Source organism: Puma concolor, chromosome D1 (assembly GCF_028749965.1).
Source record: "Puma concolor isolate L17-30 chromosome D1, mPumCon1.1.hap2, whole genome shotgun sequence".
In the NCBI taxonomy this organism is placed as follows: Eukaryota; Metazoa; Chordata; class Mammalia; order Carnivora; family Felidae; genus Puma; species Puma concolor.
The window spans coordinates 55,409,306-55,425,811 of record NC_141676.1 but is presented as its reverse complement, the minus strand read 5'-3'; the positions used below and the strand labels follow the sequence as shown (position 1 = coordinate 55,425,811).

Sequence of the window (16,506 nt, the reverse complement as noted above, 5' to 3'; positions counted from 1 at the left end):
TGAGCAAAGAAGGAAAAAAGAATAAAGAACTGGAAAAAAAAAAGCATATATAGAAACAATATTGTGAAATTTCAAAGTACCAAGGATAAGAAAAGTAGAACCTAATGCTTTAGAGTAAAGACCTGTAAAGAAAGACCAGAAAGTTTAATTTTGGTTTATACAAACCTAGCTATGAATACGGGAGATTTGCTTGATAGTTTCTATATGCCAATTTGTATTCTAACAGTTTAAAAACCACAGATTTACTGATTCTGTACAACAGCTCAATGAAATAGGTATCAACATTTTACAGGTAGAGAAACTAAGGCAGCAAGGCATTAAGTTTTACAGTGTAGACATACAGAACCAGAATTTTTATCTCTAGTCTTATTCATTATATTAAACTAAACCTTGAAAATGTTCAGAGAAATTATTATAGCCTAACAATTCTATATACAGCCATATCCATCAATAAAGTGTAAGAGCAAAAACAGTTTTTTTGACAGGTAGGAACACAGAATATTTATCATTTTCTGCCTCCTTTTTTTTTTTCTTAATAAAACCAGAGGGTGTACTTCAGCAAAATAAAATGGATATCCAATCGCCAACCAAGTATGAGTGGAAATTATTCAAGGATATCATGTAAAGTAATCCCAGGAAAGCAGCATTTTGATATACTTTAAAAAATGCAGAATATAGGAGCGCCTTGGTGGTTCAGTAGGTTGAGTGTCTGGTTTTGGTTCAGGTTATGATATCACAGTTTTCTGAGTTCAAGCCCCACATTGGGCTCTGTGCTGGCAGCGAAGAGCATGGTTGGGATTCTCTCCCTCTGTCCCTCCCCCACTCATGCTGTCTCTCTCTCCAAATAAATAAATAACCTTAAGAAAATGCAGAATGTTTTAAAGCCTTGCACAAAATAAATCCTCAGAGAAGAAGGGGTGTCAGAAATTCAGAAATCATGCTCCATCTCAGACCTAATGAATCAGAATTTTTATTTTAATAAGATCTTGAGAATATTTGTATGGTCGTTTGATTTTGCAAGCATTTAGTTATCATTATGAATAAATAGCAGTAAGGCATTAGGGAGATGATGAAGAAAGCTTGTCTTTATCCTGTAAGCAAGGAAAATAGAAAGCAATTTGAATTTCAGAAAACAGAAAGTTGTCCAAGAAAACCATGGTCCAATGTAAATTAAATAGAAATTTGACATAATTATGGACAATAGAATCAGTAGAAAAGGAAAGAATTGATTTTATATTAGTAACACCATGTATTCTAGATTCTGTGTTGAATAATGTGTATTTAATCAAATAAAAATCAAATAAAAAATTTCAGTCAAAATTTATTTCCTTTAAGGCTCAAACAACTGAAACACAAATATGCAATATTTAATCATAGCTTTAACACTTTACATAAATTTATATATCTTATCCAGGCAAATATTACAGTGTAGGTGACTAAATTTGGGAATGGAGAAGGGAAAGAAGGAGGAAGTGTGAGGGTATTTCTTGCCTGCAGCTTATATGGCAATAAATAGGATCTAAAGTTAATGGAGAGAAAAAAGAATGTTTATATTTATTGAAAAATATTACAAATATTTAAATAGTTAAAATTTAAGTAATTAAATATTAACAATAATTTTAAAAATAATTAAAAGAGAATGGTAAACATATTACTGATCTGCTTCAGTCTAGTGATGAGCCTCTTAGGGAAAGCCTAGTCCTCACACCTAGAATCATGCTGCTCATCTGATTATATTATTTGTAAGCCCCAAGGGTCTCTTGGCAGCAGGGCTGGGTTACATGCTGGGCTCCTTATAGAGGCACCCACATGCATAGGTGTCTGGTCGGTGAGTGGGAAAGGCAGCTCTGCCTCTGTTGGGAGCCAGGTAAGATGGCAGGAGCAGAAAGAGCAGACCAAGGAGAGGGACTGTGAGAGCCAATGTGGAGGGTGAGGTTGGATGAACCAGTGGGAGGCATGGAGCAGGGTAGGTACTGAGAAACACAGGACTGCAAATCAGAAGTAGAAGAGTACAGATAATGGGAAGAGGTGTTCAGAGCGGCAGGCACAAGCTGAATGTTGTGGGAATTAAGTGAGATATCAGCCAGAAGTTTGCAAACGAATATTTATTCCAAGGAGAAAAACACTGAGTTCAGTTATGTCAAGGAAGTGGAGTGAATTGTTGTAATTCTGTGTGGTCCAAATTTGACACGTATTGTATACTTTATTGCTTCACTCAGCTTTTAAATTTGACTGATTTCCATATCCTCATTTGCTAGAAAATAAGTTTTTTGAGTTCTTTCACTTGGCATCAGCTCCACCTTTTTACAGGATCCTGGTAGTCTGAGCTTTCTAACAAGTGTCTTCACACAAGCCATTTATGTTTAGGAAGAAGTAATTCAGGGACATCTGGGTGGCTCAGTCGGTTAAGCGTCCGACTTCGGCTCAGGTCATGATCTTGCAGTTTATGAGTTAGAGCCCTGCACTGGGCTCTGCACTGATAGCTCAGAGCCTGGAACCTGCTTAGATTCTGTGTCTCCCTCTCTCTTTGCCCCTCCCCCACTTATGCTCTGTCTCTCCCTCTCTCTCAAAAATAAATAAACATTAAAAATTAAAAAAAAAAAAAGAAAGAAGTACTTCAAATGCATCTTGGTATTTGACCAGTTATCACAGACAAACTGGAAATAGTCAGGGATATTTTTTTAAGTTCAAGGTTTACAGATGAGGTATCTTAAATGGGAATGGGTCACCAAGGTCCTACCTCCCATCAATGTAGGAGTAAAGACACCTGCCTTCATCTTTGTTATGCTACTGGATCAGAATAATACATTCCAATGTCCACTATGTCCTTCATGACCAAAGCCTCTGGAAACAGAAATCTGCTTAGGGTTATGTTTCCCATTCCCAACTCCCTCACCATCGATCAAACCACAGACTGTCCTCAAGCAACAGACACACAATCTATTTGGAAGGGCATGCAGCAGCAGTCTTTGGTCTTAGCCTTCTAATGCATGTATGATATGCTGTACTTTTAATTTTGTTTACAGGCATTTTTTGTAATCAATAGTATTTAAGTTTGGTGCAGTGTTTTCTATCAGTATTTTTATTTAATGGTTTTATTTTCATCTTAAGTAGAAGGCGTTCCCTAAAAAAGTCACAAATGCATTTTCTTTTATTTACTCTTAATATTATAGGGGTTGGTTTTACCTTGAATTTTTAAATTCAAATGCAGGGGTCTGTGTAAAATAGGGATAGATGAATATTTTTATAAATTGTTAGCCAATTGACCAAATATCATTTATCACCTTTCTAGTGATATAAAATGCCATTGTCATCATATTCTTTATCCTCATCACACATTTTTTTGAAATGCTATTCTTTCCTGGGGACATATATTTTTAAACTTTGACAATATTATATTTTGTTATTATAATAACTTCATATTACATTTTGATATATCAAAGGACAAATCCCCTCTCTTTGTCATTTTCAATATTATACTGAATATATTTATACATTTATTGTATCTAATACACTTTAGGATCCATCTATCACTGTCCATTAAACAATCTTGTGTGTTATTGATTGATAATGCTTTAATTTATGAGAATATTAAGGCAAGAATTCACATTGTTTCACTATTGGATATTTCTATCTTCAGGAAAGAAATAAAGGACTTTTTTATGTTCACTAAATTTTTAGAGGCCTCTTCTCTCTAACAATACAGACATTGTGATATACCAATACTTTTATAGTTTGGTGGCTATTGTAAATAAATCTTTATTTTTATAAAATTCCCTCAATGGTTAATTTTTATGAACAGGAATAGCTATTTATTTATTTATTTATATTCCATGTGGTCACATTAGTGAACTCTATTTTATTTAAAATTTTTTTTTTCAACGTTTATTTATTTTTGGGACAGAGAGAGACAGAGCATGAACGGGGGAGGGGCAGAGAGAGAGGGAGACACAGAATCGGAAACAGGCTCCAGGCTCTGAGCCATCAGCCCAGAGCCTGACGCGGGGCTCGAACTCACGGACCGCGAGATCGTGACCTGGCTGAAGTCGGACGCTTAACCGACTGCGCCACCCAGGCGCCCCAGTGAACTCTATTTTAAGAGTTTGCAGTCTTTTCTTTTAGATTTTTAAGTAAAGAGTCAATTAAAACCAAAATAAAGTCTTTTAAAAATTTCTTTTTAAGAGTAACACTCTCCTTTTATTTACTTATCTTTTTTCATTTACTAAGATTTTTCCTTAGAATGTTGAATACTAGTTGTGATAGTAGATATCTTTATCTTGTACTGACCTTAATAGAAATGCTTTTAGGGGCGCCTGGGTGGCTCAGTCGGTTGAGCGACTGACTTCGGCTCAGGTCATGATCTCACGGTTTGTGAGTTGGAGCCACCCATCAGGCTCTGTGCTGACAGCTCAGAGTCTGGAGCCTGCTTCTGATTCTGTGTCTCCCTCTCTCTCTGCCCCTTCCCCACTCATGCTCTGTCTCTCTCTGTCTCAGAAATAAATAAACATAATAATAAAAAAAATAAAAAAAAAAAAAAGAAATGCTTTTAATTGGTCACCAGTAAATATGTTTTGTTCCAAATTTCTAGATGTCTTTCATTCAGGGAGCTATTTTCTTCCTAAATATTAATAATTTTATCTTGAATTGCCATTACATTTTCTGATTTTTCCCTCAAGTCTTGATCAGGTTTTCCACCAGTAATCTGTCAGTATAGCCACATCATTAATAGATTTCTTGAGCTGAATATTTTTTTCATTTGTAAGACAAAGTGTACTGTTTCAAAGTGCAATATTCTTTAAAGGAACAGTTACATCTGACTTGCTAAAAGGTTATTTATAATGTTTGCATGTGCCATCATAAGTAATTAGATGAATAGCTTTTCATCTATTTATATGCTCAAGCATAGGATTTCTCAACCTCAGCCCTGTTAACAATCTGGGATGGATAGTCCTTTGTTGTCTTGTGCATTTGAGGATATAAGCATCGCTGACGTGGACCCACTAGATGCCAGTAGCACTCCCTCCCCAGTCGTGACAACCAAAACCGTCCCCAGGCATTGCCAAATGATCCTTGCTGGAGGGGATGGTACTGCAAAATTCCCTCTTTTTCACTCTACTAGAATTTTAGAAATACTCTACTTTTTTTTTTCTTCAAATTTGGTTTCTTCAAATTTCCTCATCATTGCCATTTCTTTTCTTTTTTCTTTCTTTCTTTCTTTCTTTCTTTCTTTCTTTCTTTCTTTCTTTCTTTCATTCTTTCTTATTTTTTTTCAATATATGAAATTTATTGTCAAATTGGTTTCCATACAACACCCAGTGCTCATCCCAAAAGGTGCCCTCCTCAATACCCATCACCCACCCTTCCCTCCCTCCCACCCCCCATCAACCCTCAGGTTGTTCTCAGTTTTTAACAGTCTCTTATGCTTTGGCTCTCTCCCACTCTAACCTCTTTTTTTTTTTCTTCCCCTCCCCCATGGGTTTCTGTTAAGTTTCTCAGGATCCACATAAGAGTGAAAACATATGGTATCTGTCTTTCTCTGTATGGCTTATTTCACGTAGCATCACACTCTCCAGTTCCATCCACGTTGCTACAAAGGGCCATATTTCGTTCTTTCTCATTGCCATGTAGTACTCCATTGTGTATATAAACCACAATTTCTTTATCCATTCATCAGTTGATGGACATTTAGGCTCTTTCCATAATTTGGCTATTGTTGAGAGTGCTGCTATAAACATTGGGGTACAAGTGCCCCTGTGCATCAGCACTCTTGTATCCCTTGGGTAAATTCCTAGCAGTGCTATTGCTGGGTCATAGGGTAGGTCTATTTTTAATTTTCTGAGGAACCTCCACACTGTTTTCCAGAGCGGCTGCACCAGTTTGCATTCCCACCAACAGTGCAAGAGGGTTCCCATTTCTCCACATCCTCTCCAGCATCTATAGTCTCCTGATTTGTTCATTTTGGCCACTCTGACTGGCGTGAGGTGATATCTGAGTGTGGTTTTGATTTGTATTTCCCTGATAAGGAGCGACGCTGAACATCTTTTCATGTGCCTGTTGGCCATCCGGATGTCTTCTTTAGAGAAGTGTCTATTCATGTTTTCTGCCCATTTCGTCACTGGATTATTTGTTTTTCGGGTGTGGAGTTTGGTGAGCTCTTTATAGATTTTGGATACTAGCCCTTTGTCCGATATGTCATTTGCAAATATCTTTTCCCATTCCGTTGGTTGCCTTTTAGTTTTGTTGGTTGTTTCCTTTGCTGTGCAGAAGCTTTTAATCTTCATAAGGTCCCAGTAATTCATTTTTGCTTTTAATTCCCTTGCCTTTGGGGATGTGTCGAGTAAGAGATTGCTACGGCTGAGGTCAGAGAGGTTTTCCTGCTTTCTCCTCTAGGGTTTTGATGGTTTCCTGTCTCACATTCAGGTCCTTTATCCATTTTGAGATTATTTTTGTGAATGGTGTGAGAAAGTGGTCTAGTTTCAACCTTCTGCATGTTTCTGTCCAGTTCTCCCCGCACCATTTGTTAAAGAGACTTTTTTTCCATTGGATATTCTTTCCTGCTTTGTTAAAGATTACTTGCCCATACGTTTGTGGGTCTAATTCTGGGGTTTCTATTCTATTCCATTGGTCTATGTGTCTGTTTTTGTGCCAATACTATGCTGTCTTGATGAGTACAGCTTTGTAGTAGAGGCTAAAGTCTGGGATTGTGATGCCTGCTGCTTTGGTCTTCTTCTTCAAAATTACTTTGGCTATTCGGGGCCTTTTGTGTTTCCATATGAATTTTAGGATGGCTTGTTCTAGTTTTGAGAAGAATGCTGGTGCAATTTTGATTGGGATTGCATTGAATGTGTAGATAGCTTTGGGTAGTATTGACATTTTGACAATATTTATTCTTCCAATCCATGAGCAGGGAATGTCTTTCCATTTCTTTAAATCTTCTTCAATTTCCTTCATAAGCTTTCTATAGTTTTCAGCATACAGATCTTTTACATCTTTGGTTAGATTTATTCCTAAGTATTTTATGCTTCTTGGTGCAATTGTGAATGGGATCAGTTTCTTTATTTGTCTTTCTGTTGCTTCATTATTAGTGTATAAGAATGCAACTTATTTCTGTACATTGATTTTGTATCCTGCAACTTTGCTGAATTCATGTATCAGTTCTAGCAGACTTTTGGTGGAGTCTATCGGATTTTCCATGTATAATATCATGTCATCTGCAAAAAGTGAAGCTTAACTTCATCTTTGCCAATTTGGATGCCTTTGATTTCCTTTTGTTGTCTGATTGCTGATGCTAGCACTTCCAACACTATGTTAAACAACAGCAGTGAGAGTGGACATCCCTGTCGTGTTCCTGATCTCAGGGAAAAAGCTCTCAGTTTTTCTCCATTGAGGATGATGTTAGCTGTGGGCTTTTCATAAATGGCTTTTATGGTGTTTAAGTATGTTCCTTCTATCCTGACTTTCTCAAGGGTTTTTATTAAGAAAGGGTGCTGGATTTTGTCAAAGGCCTTTTCTGCATCGATTGACAGGATCATATGGTTCTTCTCTTTTCTTTTATTAATGTGATGTATCACTTTGATTGATTTGCGAATGTTGAACCATCCCTGCATCCCAGGCATGAATCCCACTTGATCATGGTGAATAATTCTTTTTATATGCTGTTGAATTCGATTTTCTAGTATCTTATTGAGAATTTTTGCATCCATATTCATCAGGGATATTGGCCTGTAGTTCTCTTTTTTTACTGGGTCTCTGTCTGGTTTAGGAATCAAAGTAATACTGGCTTCATAGAATGAGTCTGGAAGTTTTCCTTCCCTTTCTATTTCTTTGAATAGCTTGAGAAGGATAGGTATTATCTCTGCTTTAAATGTCTGGTAGAACTCCCCTGGGAAGCCATCTGGTCCTGGACTCTTATTTGTTGGGAGATTTTTGATAACCGATTCAATTTCTTCGCTGGTGATGGGTCTGTTCAAGCTTTCTATTTCCTCCTGATTGAGTTTTGGAAGTGTGTGGGTGTTTAGGAATTTGTCCATTTCTTCCAGGTTGTCCAGTTTGTTGGCATATAATTTTTCATAGTATTCCCTGATAATTGTTTATATCTCTGAGGAATTGGTTGTAATAATTACATTTTCGTTCATGATTTTATCTATTTGGGTCATCTCCCTTTTCTTTTTGGGAAGCTTGGCTAGAGGTTTGTCAATTTTGTTTATTTTTTCAAAAAACCAACTCTTGGTTTCGTTGATCTGCTCTACAGTTTTTTTAGATTCTATATTGTTTATTTCTGCTCTGATCTTTATTATTTCTCTTCTTCTGCTGGGTTTAGGCTGCCTTTGCTGTTCTGCTTCAATTTCCTTTAGGTGTGCTGTTAGGGTTTGTATTTGGGATTTTTCTTCTTTCCTGAGATAGGCCTGGATTCCAATGTATTTTCCTCTCAGGACTGCCTTTGCTGCATCCCAAAGCGTTTGGATTGTTGTATTTTCATTTTCGTTTGTTTCTATGTATTTTTTAATTTCTTCTCTAATTGCCTGGTTGACCCACTATTCTTTAGTAGGGTGTTCTTTAGCCTCCATGCTTTTGGAGGTTTTCCAGACTTTTTCCTGTAGTTGATTTCAAGCTTCATGGCATTGTGGTCTGAAAGTATGCATGGTATAATTTCAATTCTTGTAAACTTATGAAGGGCTGTTTTGTGACCTAGTATATGATCTATCTTGGAGAATGTTCCATGTGCACTCGAGAAGAAAGTATGTTCTGTTGCTTTGGGATGCAGAGTTCTAAATAGATCTGTCAAGTCCATCTGATCCAATGTCTCATTCAGGGCCCTTGTTTCTTTATTGACCGTGTGTCTAGATGATCTATCCATTTCTGTAAGTGGGGTGTTAAAGTCCCCCGCAATTACCACATTCTTATCAATAAGGTTGCTTATGTTTGTGAGTAATTGTTTTATATATTTGGGGGCTCCGGTATTCAGCGCATAGACATTTATAATTGTTAGCTCTTCCTGATGGATAGACCCTGTAATTATTATATAATTCCCTTCTTCATCTCTTTTTACAGCCTTTAATTTAAAGTCTAGTTTGTCTGATCTAAGTATGGCTACTCCAGCTTTCTTTTGGCTTCCAGTAGCATGATAAATAGTTCTCCATCCCCTCACTCTCAATCTAAAGGTGTCCTCAGGTCTAAAATGAGTCTCTTGTAGACAGCAAATAGATGGGTCTTGTTTTTTTATCCATTCTGATACCCTATGTCTCTTGGTTGGCGCATTTAATCCATTTACATTCAGTGTTATTATAGAAAGATACAGCTTTAGAGTCATTGTGATGTCTGTATGTTTTATGCTTGTAGCGATGTCTCTGGTACTTTGTCTCACAGGATCCCCCTTAGGATCTCTTGTAGGGCTGGTTTAGTGGTGACAAATTCCTTCAGTTTTTGTTTGTTTGGGAAGACCTTTATCTCTCCTTCTATTCTAAATGACAGACTGGCTGGATAAAGGATTCTCGGCTGCATATTTTTTCTGTTCAATACATTGAAGATCTCGTGCCAATCCTTTCTGGCCTGCCAAGTTTCAAAAGAGAGATCAGGTACGAGTCTTATAGGTCTCCCTTTATAAGTTAGGGCACGTTTATCCCTTGCTGCTTTCAGAATTTTCTCTTTATCCTTGTATTTTGCCAGTTTCACTATGATATGTCGTGCAGAAGATCGATTCAAGTTACGTCTGAAGGGAGTTGTCTGTGCCTCTTGGATTTCAATGCCTTTTCCCTTCCTCAGTTCAGGGAAGTTCTCAGCTATTATTTCTTCAAGTACACCTTCAGCACCTTTCCTTCTCTCTTCCTCCTCAGGGATACCAATTATGCGTATATTATTTCTTTTTAGTGTATCACTTAGTTCTCTAATTTTCCCCTCATACTCCTGGATTTTTTTATGTCTCTTTCTCTCAGCTTCCTCTTTTTCCATAACTTTATCTTCTAGTTCACCTATTCTCTCCTCTGCCTCTTCAATCCGAGCCATCGTCGTTTCCATTTTATTTTGCATTTCATTTAAAGCGTTTTTCGGCTCCTCCTGACTGTTCCTTAGTCCCTTGATCTCTGTAGCAAGAGATTCTCTGCTGTCCTCTATAATGTTTTCAAGCCCAGCAATTAATTTTATGACTATTATTCTAAATTCACTTTCTGTTATATTATTTAAATCCTTTTTGATCATTCATTGGCTGTTGTTATTTCCTGGAGATTCTTTTGAGGGGAATTCTTCTGTTTGGTCATTTTGGATAGTCCCTGGAGTGGTGTGGGACTGCGGGGCACTTCCCCTGTGCTGTCTTCAATAACTGCTTTGGTGGGCGGGGCTGCAGTCAGACCTGATGTCTGTCCCCAGCCCACCGCTGGGGCCACAGTCAGACTGGTGTGTGCCTTCTCTTCCCCTCTCCTAGGGACGGGATTCACTGTGGGGTGGCGTGGCCTGTCTGGGCTACTTGCACACTGCCACGCTTGTGGTGCTGGGGATCTGGCGTATTAGCTGGGGTGGATTGGCAAGGTGCTCGGGGGCAAGAGGGGTAGGCTTAGCTCACTTCTCCTTAGGTGATCCACTTCAGGATGGGCCCTGTGGCAGTGGGAGGGAGTCAGATCCACTGCCAGAGGTTTGGCTCCGCAGAAGCACAGAGTTGGGTGTTTGTGCGGAGCGAGCAAGTTCCCTGGCAGGAACTGGTTCCCTTTGGGATTTTGGCTGGGGGATGGGCGAGGGAGATGGCACTGGCCAGCGCCTTTGTTCCCAGCCAAACTGAGCTCTGTCGTCCAGGGGCTCAGCAACTCTCTCTCCCTTTGTCCTCCAGCCTTCCCGCTTTCTGAGCAGAGCTGTTAACTTGTGACCTCCCAGATGCTAAGTCGTGCTTGCTGTCAGAACACACTCCGTCCGGCCCCTCCGCTTTTGCCAGCCAGACTCAGGGCTCTGCTTGGCCGGCAGGCTGCCCCTCCGCCCTGGCCTCCTCCCGCCAGTCTGTGCTGGGTGCACTGCCTCTCCTCCCTTCCTACCCTCTTCCATGGGCCTCTCATCTGCGCTTGGCTCCGGAGACTCTGTTCTGCTAGTCTTCTGGTGGTTTTCTGGGTTAGTTAGGCAGGTGTAGGTGGAATCCTAGTGATCAGCAGGATGCGCAGTAAGCCCAGCATCCTCCTAAGCTGCCATCTTCCCTACCTCTATCATTGCCATTTTTGTTGGATTTGATTTCTTGGGCTAAATTGGTGATTGATGTTTTTCTATAAAGTCAATTTTATATCTGTTACCCAATATATTGTTATACTTATGCATCCTTAAACCATTATATTTAAAATTTTATTTCTCTATCCTTTTGTTTTCTTTTCCATTTCTTATGTCGTTAATCATGCTTTCTCTAAAATTTTCTTGACCCCTTTAAGTAAGTTCATATATTTTCTTTTTGGCTGTTTTTAAATGTTTATTTATTTTTGAAAGAGAGAGAGAGAGATAGAACACAAGTAGGGGAGGGGCAGGGAGAGAGGGAGACACAGAATCTGAAACAGTCTCCAGGCTCTGATCTTTCAGCACAAAACCCGATGCACGGCTCAAACCCACAAACTGTGAGATCATGACATCCAAAGTCGGATGCTTAACTGACTGAGCCACCCAGATGCCCCCATATATTTTCTTTTTAAGTAATCAACTTTGGTTTTATAGTTAACTCATTCATTTGTGTGCTTAATCTTTATTAATTTCTTCTTCTTTCACATTTATTTAAATATTTTCCTAGCATCTAATATTGAAAAATTTTTAAAAATAATAGTTACACCCTTGTTTTCTAATAAATTTATGTTATTCAGACCACACATTACACTCCAGTGTCTTCTTTTATAGATGCTCATATGTGGCTTTCTCATTTTTATTCAGTCTAAAGGATTGTTTTCTTGTTTTTATTTTTCTGGCATAGAGAAGATGCTTAATAAATGGATGTTGTTATTGCTTTGGAGCCCTTGTCATTTTATATTTATAATACGTTATTATTATTTGTAGGTTAATTTAATAGGCATGGTTAGACAGCATGAAGATCTGAAAGAGATTATTTTGTCCTTAAATGAAGAAGAGGTGGAAGGAGAAAGTCTTTAGAGTTTGAGCAGAAGGGACTTGGTGATTGGGAAAGATGTAAACATACAGGGCAACTCCCAGAGTTATGATTTAGAGAATTGGTTAATTTTGTGAAAATTATAAGCTTTATTCAGAATATAAAGGATTAAGAACAAGTATAGGGCATAAGGGAAAATGGTCAGTTTGGTTTTGAACATACTGAATTTTATTTACGCATGAGAAATCCATATGGCAATGTTCAGAAGGAACATCTATCTTCAAGAACTTGGAAACCACAGCTGCCATCAGATATTATTTGAAATTTTTCATTAAATAAATGAAAGATGAAACTGTGAGAATGGGCAAGATAATTTAAATGACTTGAGAATGGGCAAAATGCAGATTCCTGAAGGATTTCAAAGTTAAGGTTCTTTGGGTTGGGAGTGGGAAGCCAGAGAGAGAAACTGCTGAGTGGTGGGAGACAAGTAATAGAGATTAGTGCCAGTATGTGAGGAGAGAAAATTCCCAGAAAGAAAGTATCCTTAGCATAATAGGTAAATGAAAGGATAAATGAAAGGATCACAAAAATGAGTCAATCAAGGGCTCCTGGGTGGCTTAATCAGTTAAGTATCTGACTCTTGATTTCTGCTCAGGTCATGATCTTATGGTTTGTGAGTTTGAGCCCTGCATCTGGTTCTGTGCTGATGGTGTGGAGACTGCTTGGGATTCTCTCTCCATGTGTCTCTGCCCCTACCCCCATTCACTCTCACTGTCTATCTGAAAATAAATAAATAAGCTTTAAAAAAAATTAGTAACCAAATCTGGCAATTCTATTTTACTGTTGTTTTCCATAGTGGGTGTAGCCTCAACACCTGATTCTCTGGCCCTTTGTGCACACAGACCATCAATGAGATTCTTTTCCCCAGAAGCCTGAAGAGCTTTGTATTTACATAATTCATAGAGAATTAACACCTGAAACTTAAGACTCTACTCCAGAGATGCTACATTGACCAAAATGTGTCTCTGGAAGGTACAAATTTGAAAAATGCTTGCCAGGGACATTTGTCAGACTGGTTTAGAGATTCCTCCTATGCATTCCTCAGCCTTATTGAATGAAGGAATTGGAGTCTTATATGCAGATTCTGACTTCAGCTTTTCTACTGTCTAACTGTATTATTTGGGGAAAATTACTTAATCACTTTAAACATCGGTATCCTAATAAAAATATTAGGAATGAAAACTTTTTATACCTCATTGGATAGTTGTGATGATTGGATGAGATTATGGATATGAAGATGATTGCATTTGGCACATAGTATGTGTTCAATAAATGATGGCTATTAAGGTTCTTTGTGTTTTAGGAGCAGCCTGTGCTATTTATCAAAATGTAGTGCTTACTGCACTATGTTAAAATAATGGCAAGGTTTATCTTTCTCTCTCCCTCTGTCTTTCTTCCTCCTTTCTTCCCTTCCTCTCCTCTATCTCTCAATTTTTCCTCCTTCCCTTCCTCCTTTTCTTTCTTTCTTTCTTTCTTTCTTTCTTTCTTTCTTTCTTTCTTTCTTCCCTTCCTTCCTTCCTTCCTTCCTTCCTTCCTCCTTCCTTCTTCCTCTACCTTAATTATGTATATGGTTTCTCTCAACAATTAGTACTTTATAAAGATAACCTTAGGAGATTTATTTTTGAGTCTTAGTTTCTGTTCTACCTCCTAGAGTTGGTGTATGGATGAAATTACATGATGCATATAAAATGTCAAATAACACATAGAACTTTCAACAAATGGGAGTTACAATTTTTTTTGTTAGGATGGTTCTTTGGACCACCTTGTAATCACATATATAAACATGTGTGTCTTGGGGTTGTCTTTGGCATTCTTCTGTATATTTCCCAGGAAAAAAAAATAATATCCACATTTCAAATGTGACTTGATTTTTCAGTGCTTTATTTCAGGATTAGTAATTTATTTTCAAAAAATACTTCAAACCATTATATTATTGTATTGTACAGCTGACACTACTATAACACTGTATGTTAATTATACTTCAGTAAAAAAATATTAGAAACCAATTTCCTCATCATATTGTTTAAGTGTTCTATGGGGAACGTTGAGAGGAAGGGATGACTTCATTGTGATGTTTGTTGTCATCAAAGAGAACTATAGATTTAAGAAAAATTAGATGTGGAATAATTCAGGGAATCTTCTCTCTTCAATAAATGAGGAGAAGCATGGAGAGAAGCTTCCAGTACTAGCAAGCTCATAAAAAAACCTAAAGTACTTACAAAATCAGCAATAGTAACTCAGTGAATGTTAGAGTGCCAGAAAGATGTTCTAAGTGATGAGCTATATATTTATTATTTATATTATGTTCAGTTATTCAAATATCCCTGTCTTCTCAGTCCCTAATTATGTTGGTCCTCAATAATACCAATGCTCAACTTCTGACCTTCTTCCTGACGGGTATCCCAGGCCTGAGAGCAGCCCAGGTCTGGGTCTCCATCCCTTTTTGTCTCCTGTATGTCATCGCCCTCTCTGGGAACAGCATGATCCTATTTGTGGTCCTCCGTGAGCAGAACCTCCATGAGCCCATGTATTATTTCCTCTCTATGCTTTCAGCCATCGACCTGAGCTTATCCCTGTGCACACTTCCTACTACCCTTGGTGTTTTCTGGTTTGAAGCTCGCGAAATCACCTTAAATGCCTGCATTGCCCAGATGTTCTTTCTCCATGGATTTACTTTCATGGAGTCTGGGGTTCTATTGGCCATGGCCTTTGACCGTTTTGTAGCCATCTGTGATCCACTGAGATATGCCACCATCCTCACCAATGCCAGGATTGCCCAGATTGGGATAAGCATGTTGATAAGAAACGTTGCTGTAATGTTACCAGTGGTGCTCTTTGTCAAGAGGCTGTCCTTCTGCCGTGCTGTGGCCCTTTCACATTCTTACTGCTACCATGTTGATCTCATTCAACTCTCATGCACAGACAACAGAATCAACAGCATCCTTGGTCTGTTTGCACTTTTTTCCACGACGGGGTTTGATTGTCCTTGCATCTTGATCTCCTATGTCCTGATCATTCGATCTGTTCTCAACATTGCCTCCTCTGAGGGGCGGCAAAAAGGCTTCAACACCTGCATATCCCACATCAGCGCTGTTGCCATCTTCTACATCCCTCTCATCAGCTTGTCTCTTGTCCATCGCTATGGCCATTCAGCACCTCTGTTTGTCCACACCATCATGGCCAATGTCTTCCTTCTCATCCCTCCTGTGCTCAACCCTATCATCTACAGTGTGAAGACTAAGCAGATTCGAAAGGCTATTGTCAGGGTCTTAATTCAGAAGCAACAAATCTAATCGTTAGTAATCTCAGAGTAGAGACAAAGCCATTTATGAATGAATGCCTTGGTAGAATGGTGTAATTATCCCCAAATGTCCTACATGTGCTTTCAACAACCTAAACTATGCAACTTATAGGTTGTGTGATATTTGCTTAGTTTCCTTGTCAGTAATTCCACATTAATGTTGCCTAAATTTTGTTTCATTTTCAATGTAAAGTGAGATATGTATGTAAACAACTATTCATATGTGCAAGTAGTATGTGTCCTGAGTAAAATGTTCGTTCAGACTGAATACGATAAGTCCAGATTTAATGTAGGAAACTTTGTTAATAAACCAATTGTTCTTTTCTAAATGATATAAAAAAGACAATTTATAATTTGATGTTTTTCTTCTTAAAATTCTTGATTAACTACAAAAATAGCCATTCTATAGAGTGAATCTTATAAGCATATCAATGTAATTCAACATTGGATAATATATAGGTAGTTCTTTTACCCTCTATTATGTGTAGGAGTATATCTAATGCACATACAAAATGTCATATCAAGTGCTCAGGATCAATTCCTACTGCTGTTAGCTGAACATTAAAAGTTGGTAATAACATTACTAAACCCAGGAGTGAGGATTACACAGTTTTCCTAAGATTAGCGTTGGTAAGAGGGAACTCATACTCTTGGCTCTTTCTTTATCCTCATCTCTGCCATTTTTACTCTATCTGTGGGCCCTCTGAATCAGAAGTAGTATAGCCAAAGCTTGCTGATATTTACACATAGGTCCTTTCTTTCTGATTGTTGACTTCCTCTGAGATGGGTACTGTTTTGTGGATATTAGCATGAGATGCAATATGTCTACTTCAATATGTATTTCATATACATCTTCTACAGATTACCTTATCTCTTTTCTTTTAAGTTTGCTAGTTCCATTCACTGGCCAGCTATCCAAGCCCTTCAGCAAAGTACAGAAGTCCATGTATATCCACATACCTCAGACAACCTCTCTTTTTACATGAAGTTAACAACCAAGGGCACTGTCCATTAAGGGGATTTTCCTTCAGCACTCTTTTTTTTTTTTTTTTTTTTTTTTTTTTGTGGCCTCCCATATGTGAAGCTATTG

General features: G+C 38.1%; 1 protein-coding gene across 1 annotated transcript; it reads left to right on the top strand.

Annotated features, from left to right (window-relative positions):
• Window positions 1-14,460: 14,460 nt before the first annotated feature.
• OR51F2 (olfactory receptor family 51 subfamily F member 2) lies at window positions 14,461-15,408 on the top strand. The gene has a single exon (XM_025928535.2). The coding sequence runs from the start codon at window positions 14,461-14,463 to the stop codon at window positions 15,406-15,408; it is 948 nt and encodes a 315-aa protein (XP_025784320.1).
• The last annotated feature ends 1,098 nt before the right edge of the window (window positions 15,409-16,506 follow it).